Source organism: Xiphias gladius, chromosome 10 (genome assembly GCF_016859285.1).
Source record: "Xiphias gladius isolate SHS-SW01 ecotype Sanya breed wild chromosome 10, ASM1685928v1, whole genome shotgun sequence".
Classification (NCBI taxonomy): domain Eukaryota; kingdom Metazoa; phylum Chordata; class Actinopteri; order Istiophoriformes; family Xiphiidae; genus Xiphias; species Xiphias gladius.
In genome coordinates this window covers 24,405,346-24,418,017 of record NC_053409.1, presented here as the reverse complement: position 1 = coordinate 24,418,017, position 12,672 = coordinate 24,405,346, and the positions used below count along the sequence as shown (strand labels likewise).

The window sequence follows — 12,672 nt, the reverse complement described above, 5'->3', positions numbered from 1 at the left end:
ATGACATGTTTGGTCAAACATATTAAACATGTGGCCATTATAACAAATTATGAAGAAGAACCTGAGGACTCACAGATGGGGACAGGTCCTCGTCGTACTTCTTCAGCTGGTTCATGAACTCCAGGTGCTTCTTCTCCTCCTCCAGCTGGGCCACGCTCTGCTCGCTCTTCTGCAGTTTCTGCTGCGTCCCAGCCAGCTCGTCCCTCAGCCACTGGTTCTCCTGGCAGAGCCGGCGTACCTGAGCTCGCAGCTTCTGCTTCTCCGACTCCACCGAGCTCAGGTGGCTCGACAGCGCCATCATCACCTGGGCCAAGAGGAGGAGGTTTCTTTAAACACCAGAGTTCTTTCATAGTTCATTAACACAAATCCTATCACAAAGTTTGGATGTTGGATCAAGTAGACAATAAATTCAGGTGTTGCCTTGATACAAAATATAAATAGGAATAAACATTACAATTACGTTTTGGGTTAAGGAATACTTCATAACAATATTGACACTAATTTCTAACCATTTTTTGATGAAAAGAACCATAGGCTATACAGACGTCTGACTAGGCTGTTTTGAAAAACATTTATACCATAAATTTTCAAATCCTGTGATATTCAAGAGTATCTCTTTGTAAGTATCATATTACCAGAATATATGATGCATGAAGGACAACAGACTGACTGTACTTTTAATACAAGGAACAAATAACTCCAACATCTTAATACAAAGAGATACAGTGACAGATTCCTGCAGCATCATGCGTAAAGTTGGATAATAAAATTGCCCAGGATTAGAGCACACTGCCCACCAGAACTAAATATGTGTATACTAATGTTACTGCAAGGCGCCTTGGGTAAAAGCATCCACTTAATAGTATATGGTCTAAGGTGAAAGGCTGGAGGGGTTTAATTAGACAGAGAGTTTGAGACACAGAGACATTAGGAGTGTTAGATGATATATAAAAATATGAATCACATTTTACTTCACCATAACTTCAAGCAAAAAACTGGAGGTAGATATCAGAGGCTGCATGGTGGATGTTCTGGATGTGTATCATATATTTATTAGACAAAGCCTGCCTCGTTATTTATCTATTTTTAGTCTCAATCTTTATTCACCTTGTTTCGTTGTAATTGTTTAAAAAAAAGATAAATGTTAATCATAAAAAAGGTGGAAAGATGTAGGTACATACCTGTGCCTCGCTCAGCCCGAGTTCCAGCATCTCCAGGGACTTGCGGATCATGTGGGACTTCTCTTCGACAAGGACGCCCTCCTCGTCCTGTTTCAGGCAGCGCAGCGTGCCCAGCAGGCCCTCCAGGATGGAGTGGTGCTCCTGCTTCAGGGCCTCCAGCCCCTGAATCACCTGCTTGGTCCTGGAGATGATCTCATCCTGGGACAGCTTCTCCCCAGGGTCCTCCTCCTCCTTCACGCACACCATGGTGGACATGTCCTCACGCATCCTGCAGATTTTACAGCAGGGAAAGAAAAAGTTCAACGTCATAATGATAAATTAATCAATTTTACAGTGGCGAAAGTTTTTTTAACTAATTCAGTTTTATGCTGTATGTCCCCGGAGATCGGACAATTCAAACCAAGAAAATTCAATGACAAAACATTGTATAAATTTACATAACACAGGAAAAGTGCTATATAATGTTAATATGACTTGGATGTCCTCAGAAAACTTAGGCTGTAATGAATGCAGGACAGCACAGTATTTTCTAAATCTAAACAAAAACAATAAAACTAAAAGCAATTCGTTGTCATCTAAAGACTCTGAACTTGTTGATATTAGCTTCAACTCGTGTTATGACTTCTGTGGTTGTTTAGTCCTGAATTAATACGAAATGTTCTCGCTTCCTTCTAAAACTCAAGGTGTCTTTGAGCGAGGCACTGACTGAACCATCTGCTCTGTGTGAAAAGCTCAGTACAGTGTGTGAGCAGCTGGATAAACACAGGTTAAATGTAATGTAGAATTTGTATAATGCTGTTTGAGGCGCTCTGAAAAAACTTGAGTCATCACTTGCTTCAAGATGCTTCAGGACAAACAGAGACTTTGGTTCAGCGGTGATGAAAAGTTTAAACCAAACCAAAGACGCTAAATCTGCTGCCTGCTGACAGTTCAAATCCAGATCTGAGGTTTGTGAGCTGTGTGTGGTTTACTGATAACGACAGATATGAGGTGAGGCTCGTCAAACAGGAAGACTCTCATAGGAATTGGTAGTAAAACAACACACAAAGATCTGTGTGCTGCTGTGCTTTATATTTGTTTTATTAATTGTACAGCTGCAATTATTATTAGATTAATCAACGAGTCTACTGACAGAAAAAACAGCAATTATTTTGATAACTGAATAATCGTTTCAGTCATTTTATGAGTAAAAATGTCAAAGATTTGCTGTTTCTAGCTTCTCAATTATGAGGACTTTCCTTGTCATACATGACAGTAAACTGAAGATCGCTGCACCACTGGTGAAACAAAAAAAGACTGGGGGCGATATATTGGGAATTTTCTTTACCATTTTCTGGCGTTTGAAAAAAAAACAAAACGATTAATAAAAAAAAATAATAATCAGCTGATTAATCAATAATGACTTTAATCATTAGTTGCAGATATATTTGTTTGTTCACCAAAAATACTAGTGTTGCATGTTTAATATGAATTCAAGCCAGCATTTATTAGCTCTACCTGTATCTACAAAGTTTTAGTGCAACTAAAAACTAGTACAACAAGACAGAATTTTAGAAAAAAAAAAAAAGAAAAAAAAAAGAAAAGAATCAGGAAAAATATACAGTTTTAGCCTTGTATCATTTTGGCATCTTTGGACATTTGAATATTAATCCTCCATTGCAGTTACTGAACCTGAACATTCATATTCATGATTACAATATCTCCCATAATCATCAGCGTTTTAGTGCTGCCTTAATGCAGTCATAGCAAATAATGAGATCTTGAATCAACCTTGGTGATTAAGGATGTATATTATTAGGTGTAGGAGATAAAACAGATTATATTATTATGCCCATATTAGCAAAACACTGCAAGTTAATATTTGTTCTTTTGACAATGTCCCTCAACACACACCACATGAGCTCCTTCCCACACCGTCCTGACTTTCTTTGCTTTGTATTCATTGCACACACACACCCACGCACGCACACTTAAGAGGATTATTACTGAGCGCTTCGGCAGCACTTGTAGCGAGCTGCCTAATAAATCTCTCCAAACTGAAACTGCAAACACTATCTCAACTGAATAATTAAAGAAACACTGACAGAAGTTGCGTTTTACTGCATGTGTCTGTGATAAATACAGAAATGAAACTCTTGGGTGTGACTTGCCTAACATTAGTCTTACCCTCGATGTTGCAATGCCCACCTCAGTATAAAGGCTGTTATGGTACCAGGTGAAGACTTGTCCTGAACTGCCTCAGATTCACATTTCAGTTCATTTATGGAAGGGGGAAAAAAAAAACGAAACAAAACAAAAAAACCAACAACAAGCTGAAGATCGCCCTGAGCAGACAAGGCAGACGGAGGAAGGGCTACAGCCCTGATCGCTCCATGTGACTCAGCAACCTGCCTGCAGCCTATCAGCTGACAGTAGAGCAGGAAGCTGACACTGCGTGCAGGAGGGGAGATGGAAAATAACAGTTCCAGGTGAGCAGGACTGTGCAGCACGGGGGGGCATTTTCATTACTTGAAACATTTTCACTTGAAATAACTACATATGGCAGAAAAGAGTTTCCAAATGTATTATTTGCAAAAAGCCATGAGGCCTATAAAGCAAAGTTAAGCATGGTTGTTTGTTTTTTATGTTCCATTTTCTCCCCTAATTCTGCATCAGGTCTAAATGACACTTTATTAATGCTATTACTTTCCTTTGAACGCCTAGTAAAATGGGTTACAACTAATGATTATTTTCATTCTCAATGGTTGAGAAAAGACTCCCCCTCACTGGTTTTGTGCATTTCTACTCACAAATCAACATTCAGTCCTTTCTGATAGCATGAAGAGGAACACAAATACAGTCTGTACTTGCACTTGTAGTGTTTACTTGTTTTCTAGGTGGGATCCTTCTGTCATTGTACTTATTAATACTTGAGTCAGTGACTACACCAATGAGACAAACCCTGTTCATTTATTGTCAATGGTACTATGGTTACCTTAACACCAACCTAAAAAGTATTGTTCATCATTGACCTCATCTGGTTAAAAGTTTTAGGTCTGTTGTTTCACCTGTAACTAGGGCTGCATCTAACAATCACTTTTTTTTAAATATTACAGATTAACATGCTGAATATTTTCTCAATTAATTGATTAATCGTTTTATCTATTAAATATCAGAAAATAATGAAAATGCTCAACCAAATTTCCTTTAGCCCAATGTGATATGTTCAAATCACTTGTTTTGTCTATAATTAGGTAATGTTTTGCACTTGAGTTTTAAAAAAGTATGACAAACAATTAATTGATTAAATAGCTGATTGATTTTCTGTCGATTGACTAAAAATAATGTGTCTTTCGATAATACAATAATAATTATATACATTAATACTTTGGGGCTGCTTTTTTGAATCATCAATTACCAGACATTAATTTTTTTCGAATAATCACTTGGTCATTTCATCTATAAAATGTAGGAATATTGTAAAATATCCATCTCAGCTTCAAAGAGTCCAAGGTGAGGTCTTCAAACGTCTTGTTCTGTCTAGCCAACACTCCAAAATCCAAATATATTCGGTTCTACTAACATGGCAGACGAAGAAGTAGAGCAAATATTTACAATTTAGAACATGGAACCAGTGATTCTTTCTTTTTGGCATTTTTGCTAAAGTGACTGAAGCTATGATTTGATTGTCAATATAGTTGCCAATTAATTAATGAATTAATCAACTAATCGTGTCAGACCTATACTTATTATGAAGTAGCTAATAGTAAATACATGAGAAAACAATCACTCAAATCATCTGCTAATAACAATAACAATAGTCATCTCTGAGTGGAGATGTCAACAGCCATCACCCGAACACTTCTGGATGTAGCCGGAAACCAACCATCATGTGGAGATTTTAAATTATATTGTAGAGAACAGATAGGCTGCTTGAGTGAGATAGGTTTATGAAACTAACCTAATGCTCAGACCCGTAATCTATCAATTATTTGGGAAAATGCATATAATGTAAATTAACACCAGTGTTTCCTTCACATCCATTCAACAGTCAGTTCCTCACTGCAGTAAATGTGCTGGAAATCTGACAGGCTGATCTTACTGCACAGTTCACTAAGGGGGAAAACACGTCCTTGAAGATGGAAGTATCAAAATGAAAGCCACTTTTACACTGCAAAACCCATCAAAATGGATCCTTAAAAGTGCCAAGCTGTGAACCTGGGTAGCAATCCAAAGTGGGTACTTTATACCCCAACAACAAAGAGAAAGGTCAACTTTTAACCACTGGAAACACCCCAAAATGCAAAGAACTAGACAGACAACAACTATCGCTGCAGGCAGGGCAATACAGAAGTGAAAGTGACAGCACAAGCCTTTCTTCCTGTTCAGATATAACAATCTTTTATTTCTGGCATGAGATGAGTCTCAGAGCACAAAGCTCCACAGGGAAAGGCAGGGAAAACTATTTGTGATGTTAACTTTTGAAATGTAAATAGCTGGCTTGAAACTGAGCGCCCGGGGGACACTGCAGTTCCTCGTATAAGCAGGCAATGATACAGTATGAGGCGATGGGGAGGCTGAAGACAAATGTGGTGGTGGGTAGGGTATGGATGAGGGGGGTGGGTTGTGTTTGGGACCAATGGAAAAAGAGGAACAGCGAGTGCTTGATCTGGGCTTTATGCATGAGGATGGAGCCAGCAGCAGGATGAGCAGCCCTGCGAAGGACAATCTTAGTCAGCGATGTGTGGGCCGATAGTCATTAGATGATGAGAGCTGTGAGCCATAATCAAATTTAAAGAGAGTGAAAGTCTGACGGACACGTCAAGCCTCTGCAGGTTAAATTTACTGGATGATTTTTATTCATGATTCAAATGACGCTACAGCTGTTCTACCTGTATCCTGTCAATGAAAACACTGCATTTGCTTTTCAAAATCAATGCTTCTCACAAAGAGAGGCCAGTTTGTGATGTATAACCATACCATAACCAGTGGAAATGGAATAATATTAGCATTTATTTGGAGTCATGTTTCTGGACACCTGACAAATTTAAGTCCAGTATTCACTCTCCTTTTAGCTCTGTTTTGGTTTTTTCACAGCTAAATGCTCCTCTATGTTCACCAGCTAGTCTCTAACTTTGTCTGTCTGCTTTTTGGTGCTGAGCAAGTAGTGGACAGTGGATTTATCAGGGGCTTTTTTGCTGAAAACTGCCACCTGCTGCGGGTCCAGAAAAACAAAAACAGTGAAAAGCTGAAAGATGCGATAAGGCTCCGTAAAGATGTGGGGAACTGCAGAGTCCGTGGGTTAATCGCTATACTGTCCATTGTTAATATAAAAATACTGATTATAGCCGGTTTGAAAGGATGAAGATTGTCCGCTTTGCTGTTATATCCTGTGCTGTTCCTTTTGCACTTTATTTCATCTTCCGCATTCCCTCCTTTCCATGCTGCATTCAGTCTTACTCAACTATCCCGCCGTTACGAATGTATCATGTAACGATATTAACTGTTATCTTCAGAGACCAGGAAAAGGGTTAACAAATCGGGCAGTCACGAGACATGACACTGCCTGGCTTAAACACAGGAAATGAGAAGTTGATGTGTATTAATAATGGACACATTTGGTCTTCTGTGTCTGGTGGACGTCAGGACCCCAAGGTGACAGAACAGTTACACTGAGGGGACTGAACAGGGAAAACATCCTATTCTAAATCAACCCAACACTGGAATATAACTGCCTATCTTTTTGTGAATTAATTTGCTGCACCCTGCTGTGTTAATCTGTGTCATTTCCTTAAAATGAGTCGTAGGCTCATTTCTGGTTAGCTCTTACATGACAAGAGCACCGATAATTCTTTTTATTTCCAAGAGCAAGACTTGGGCAAGGGATTAAATTTATCATTTGAGTCACTGAAGTTGTTTAAGGTGCTCTGATCTAGAGCGACAGCAGTGGCAAAGCCCCCCCCCCCCTTCAAAAGGCTGAGAGATACCAAGAGAATGTAGTGGATTTATTTCTTATACAGACATTAACTTCAAAATACAATTTATTTCAGACTCTCCATAGATTAAGGTTTAGGTATTAAATCTGCATTAGCGGAACCGGTTTAAACTTTGAGATAGCAGACTGCATGAGTTTTTGCTGGTTTCCTCACGAGGATATATAATATTTCTGTGACTCTTTACCAGACATTTCTCATAGCTGATAGCATCATTTCAAACTATTCAGCTTAATCCAGAGCCAATGATGAAAGAACTGGTTATGTGATTGGTATGTGACAGAGCCATATCTCCATGGGACCATGATGTCTGACTATTTGCTTAACATAAATTTGGAAAATCTGCTTAAAATAAATACATTTTAAAAAAAATCAGCACAATATTCACAAACCGGAGCAACAAAAGTAGCCTGAAGGTGATCCAAATGCAGAAACCTAAAAAAAACAAAAAACAAAAAAAACAAATCTCATATATTTTATTTTTCAAACGTTGCCTATTTTACCTGCAGTTCAGCAACAGTTGGCAGTGACAAGATTGGGCCAGGAAACAATACAAGTTTTGGGAAGAAATATTTCATTCCAGTGACACCTTCTAGTCTAAATCTGTCTTATTCAGAATGCCTAGTTTGTGTGTAGTAACAGCAGTGGCATAAATAACGCGCTATGATACTGAGCATATTAAATTTTTCCATAACAAGCAGAATCTTCTGTCTATGGCAAGTCGTGTAATAAATGTAAAGCTCTTGTATCTGCATCATGTATGTCCTCATGATGCTACTCCTGTTATAATTTACACTCAGTTGCCAGTTTATTGGGTACACTTTGCTAAAACTAATGCAGTGTAATACAAGAATCCTGCAATAAATCCTACCTTCATCACGGTTAGAATGTTTTAATATAAACTATTTACAGAGATGGTTAATTTAATTGTGTTGTCATTTTGGAGGATGGAGTTTGTGGTGCTGCTGAACTTTACTGCATTGTACTGAGAGGTGTTGCTAACATTTAGCCTGCTCTCCTAGATATGAATGGGGTGGACAAACTACTAGAAACACTGTCTGTAGAACACAAGTCAATTAAACAGTGCAAAAGTTGCAACTAATGACTATTTATCATAATAAATCAACAATTTACATAATTGATTAATCTTGTACATAATTTTTCATCTCAAAAAATGAAGATTTCCTGCTTTTCTTTATGTTGTCTGATTGTAAACTGAATATTTGGGGGTTTTGGACTGTTAGTCGGGCAAAACAGGATATCTAGAGATGTCACCTTGGATTCTTGGAACTTGTTTTTCACTTTTTTTTCCCCCCTAACATTTGCATTAGGTTAGGTGCTTTACAAGGCGACTTGCAGCATTACGACAAAATCTGCTGTAACAACACACAATTATCATTTCCCAGCAGAAGTAAGAAGTCTGTAGGGTTGACACACAAAACCTCTGGGATCTCAGAGCCAACAACAAGCTGCCCTGGGGGGGCAGAGGAGTGTTAGCCTGGGGGAGGAGCCCTGCAGGTTGTCATGAGTACTCCTTTGGGTGGATTAAACATTAAAGACTGCAGGGCAGAGCAATCAAAACTCTCAGGAATACTTGTGTGTATTCCTGAGATTTCATGGGATGACACAACAGATTGTGTGTTTGCTTGTGTCCTAAATCTTAAGAAGAAAAAAAAATCATAGACACCCCTCAGTGCTTTTTTTGGTTTTCCCAGCTGTGAGACCCACACTGAGATCCACTGTCCCTCTGAGGCTGTCTCCTCAACACAGGCAGCTTTCACAGCCCTCGCCCCGCTCTGAATATCAATGAAAGGACGTACAACAGAGCTAAATGACTATCACATGACAAATTCAACATCAAAACCTCAGGGTGCTGCAGTGCACGAACAAGTGCATCCTTCCACCGGGCTGACAAGCACGTTTTAGTCGCGCCCATGCCACTGTGGTTCCCGCTGCTTCGTCAGGGGCTATCTCGCTCTACGAACGGATTAACCTGAAGAACCAGTTGGCCGATACTTTCCTGTCACACAGCCCGAGCACAGTGCTAACTCTGCGCTAGCACTGACGGTGACAGTTGATGTGCTTTGGACGTATAATTCCTGCAATTAACGTAAATGAACGTAAACACCAACCGCACAAGAAAAGAAAAAAAGGGGGGAAGGGGGGGTTGATTCTTTACAACAGGGGTGCCCAAACGATATAATTCAAATGCTTGAGGTTTGACTGAATGATACTTCAACAAACGCTTTACGCGACATGAACATTTCTGAAAGTAGTTAATTAGCTATTGAGACCGTTCCAAGAAATACACGGAGCCATTCTTACCGTTCTCTGGGACATCCGTTGCCAATGTAGCTAGACTGTAACGCCACTCTTCCTCGCCTCTTTCACCTTTTAATTCTCGGCTATTTTTCAAATGGAGTTGTTGTTCCTTTTACCGACAACGTCTGGCGATAAGTATATTTAAAAAAAAAAAAGAAAAAAAAACTACACGAGTCATAAAACTGAATTCCCAAACTGCCTGGGGTTTGTTTCGCCGACTGGGCTTCGCCGCATCAACCGCCGTTAGTGGAGAGCAGCTAGCTCCATAGCTAGCCAAGGATCTGTCAAAACGCTGGCTTTAGTCTGAGTCATTCAGGAAAAAGCCCGTCCCTCCCGCGGCTCCATGGCAGGAACGGCTCCGCGAAACTAACGCGACGGCGGCTTCATGGGGCTAAACAGACGGTCGACTAGTCGCCCGCGAAGATGACAGCTCGCTGGTCCGCTGGCTGGATGACTGACTTGACTGCGCGTTGCGCGAAAATGGCGTTACCCGGTGCCCCCCACCCCCCCACCGGCTCTTCCTCGGTAATGATGTCACCTCTGCCCGGATTAAAGGGGAAGCTGTGGCGCGAGTCGAGCGGCCAGATTTATGGCCTTATTTATTTATTTATATTTTAATTTAACGCAATGCTTGAACCGTAAAAACAAAAAGTACTTGCGATGCATCTTGTATTTTTTTTTTATTAGGTACACACTTTCTGATAAGGCACCATTCATAAAAGGTTTATAAGGCTTACTTAATGGCTTTATTAACTGCCAATGCATCATTTACTAATGCTTTATGGGTCAGTTAAAAAACCACTAATACTAATAACTTTTGGGTTGCCAGATTGTGTAAAATCCTCCTCCAGCACTTCTTGTTTAATTACTTGGGGAGACCTCTCCAATGGACTACGGAAAAGGGCTGCGATTTCTATCCATGAACTGATTATTTACATTTACAACTGCAGACTGAGTGTGGTTTAACCGTTTATTAACTTATACATAGAGTTTGACTGTAGCTGTTGATCTGCATGCAGCATTCACGATAGCAGCTGTTTTTGTGACACCTTTGAGTGAAGAAGTTCCCATTCAGCTGTTTGAATAAAGACTCTCTTGCATCGGTGTGCCCTGTTTAAACCAGATGTCTTGGAAATAACACGGTTGTGTGTTTCTGCTTGGTAATAATGCGGTTATAAATATTGTCAAATCATTAGTAGGTACTCAGGGTTTCACACTTTCTAATGAGTTGTCAGGTTTGCAGTTGGAAATGTTAGTGCGACTGTAGTAAAGGGTCTCGGGTTTTCTAAATTTTCTAATGAGCCTATTAAGCATCTCCGTTGGAGAGGTCTCCCTTACGAATTAAAGAGATAAAAAAAGGCCCAACAGGTTTTTAGCCTTTTAATAATAATCCAATACTATGCTACGTGGTAATATGACACTGGCGTTCTTCTGTCTCATTAATACTTTTACTTTAGTCAGATTTTGAATGCAGTTGTAATGGGGTATTGTCTTTACTTCAGTAACAGTTAAAGGATCAAGTTAAACTTCTTCCACCACAACAGAAACGACTTTTTCCATGTTATCACAGGAACACAAAATGTAAACAGGTGTTTTTAATAATTGGGATTCCTTAAATTTGTTTGTAATGTAAAGGCATGACTTTACCTTAGACACTTGTTGGCATCTCCATACTGTAATTTCTTGTAACTTGTCGGCTGACTTATTGGTTGGGCTCAGATTGGAGTCAGCATGAAGAGGCAACCAGGGTCAGACCCGAGGCCTACAGACAAGCAGGTAAAGTAAAGAACTAGAGTTTGCTCTCACCTGTTCCTTCAAGCTTGTTACCTTCTGCTGCAGAAAAATCACAAGCTTTGGCAAATTTAAAAGCCACTCAGCTGCCAGTTTATTACACCCAGCTGAAAGTGAGTCTATTACCAGAGTCTTGCGGTGAATCCTACTTTGTTGAAACTGTTTTAGAGATGTGTTGATTCAACTGTGTGATCGTTTCTGGTCTGTGCCTTGTGGCGCTGTTGAACTTTACTCTGCTACACTGACTGTTGCTGTGTCTTCTTCAGGGCATCTGTGAGGGTATCCCTCATCTTATTTTACTGTATCGCTGGCTTTTTTAATATACACACACACACACACACACACACACACACATATATGTAGCTAGTGTTTGTATGGGCTAAGTGTAAAGTTACACACGTTTTCTCACCAGAGCCCCGGGAGATGCAATTTCACGTCATCATATGCAGCATTGCACTGTAAAAAGCATAAAAGTATAAGTATAAATGTAACTGTGATGAGATGACAACAAAGAGCCTTGTATATGCTGTATACCACTGGAGCTTAAGTCTAAACACAAAAAAAAGCTCTTTTGGGTAGAAAACTAACCCCCTGACTTGTGACGAAAAGATTTCGATGGCTTTTCTCTAGTCTCCATATTGCCTGGACGAATGGGCCACAATTAAATTGGAAGACACCTGTTGCAGAAGAGGCAGAACGACCAATGTCACCAGCGTTTGCAGAATCTAATGCAGCCAGAAGGAAATTACTGTAGGTTAAAGCTCAAAACATACAACACTTTTTCCAACATGTTTGGGTCGCCGTGGCAGAGGAAACCCCAAACTGCCCCACCGTCATTTATTTATTTGACCCAAAATATCAAACGAATCGGTGATCGGCTGCATCAAGCAGACACAGAGAAGTGGACGGAAATAAACTGTCCAATAACAAGTGCATGTCCTTCTGTGCTGCATCCATATATCTGCATGGGACACTGCGCTGACCGTCTTTGTTTCAGTCTCTTGATCCTACTGTCACACGCAGGTAGTTAAGGCAGCTCATCCTTCAAGAAAAAAAAATGTAGAAATTCTCCACCTGAGCCGTTGCATGCAGCTGTGAACACGCTTCACAGCTGCATGGGAAGCTCCTTAAGATTAAGACTTCCCCCCCCAGAGTAATTACAAGAAAGATTTAGACACTGAATACTTCAACTCAACAGCTCGTCTTTATTTGACTGTCTGTCTCCAAGTGAGCAGTGAAAATACTGTATATATATGCACCTGAGGGATTTGATTGAATGAACCTCACATCAGAAATAAGATTTTTTTTTTTTAAATGACACAGAAAGAAAAGAGACGAACCTCAATCAAATATGAGCGGCCATTTTGTAATTCTTGGCCACAAGTACAAAAGGATAACAAAAGTGC

General features: G+C 39.9%; 1 protein-coding gene across 9 annotated transcripts in view; it reads right to left on the bottom strand.

Annotated features, from left to right (window-relative positions):
* The window catches only part of klc1a (kinesin light chain 1a), a 51,733-nt gene extending 42,109 nt beyond the window's left edge, over positions 1-9,624 (bottom strand). For 7 of the 9 annotated variants that reach the window (XM_040136593.1, XM_040136597.1, XM_040136596.1 and 4 more), the window contains exons 1-3: positions 9,479-9,624; positions 1,182-1,449; positions 74-304 (exon numbers count right to left, since the gene is read on the bottom strand). In XM_040136593.1, the coding sequence (XP_039992527.1) occupies positions 74-304; positions 1,182-1,448 (498 nt within the window). In that variant the 5' untranslated portion in view covers position 1,449; positions 9,479-9,624. Of the gene's footprint in view, positions 1-73; positions 305-1,181; positions 1,450-3,347; positions 3,538-9,478 lie in introns of those variants that run through there. The other 2 variants (XM_040136594.1, XM_040136595.1) reach the window with 2 other exon arrangements.
* Between the last annotated feature and the right edge of the window lie 3,048 nt (positions 9,625-12,672).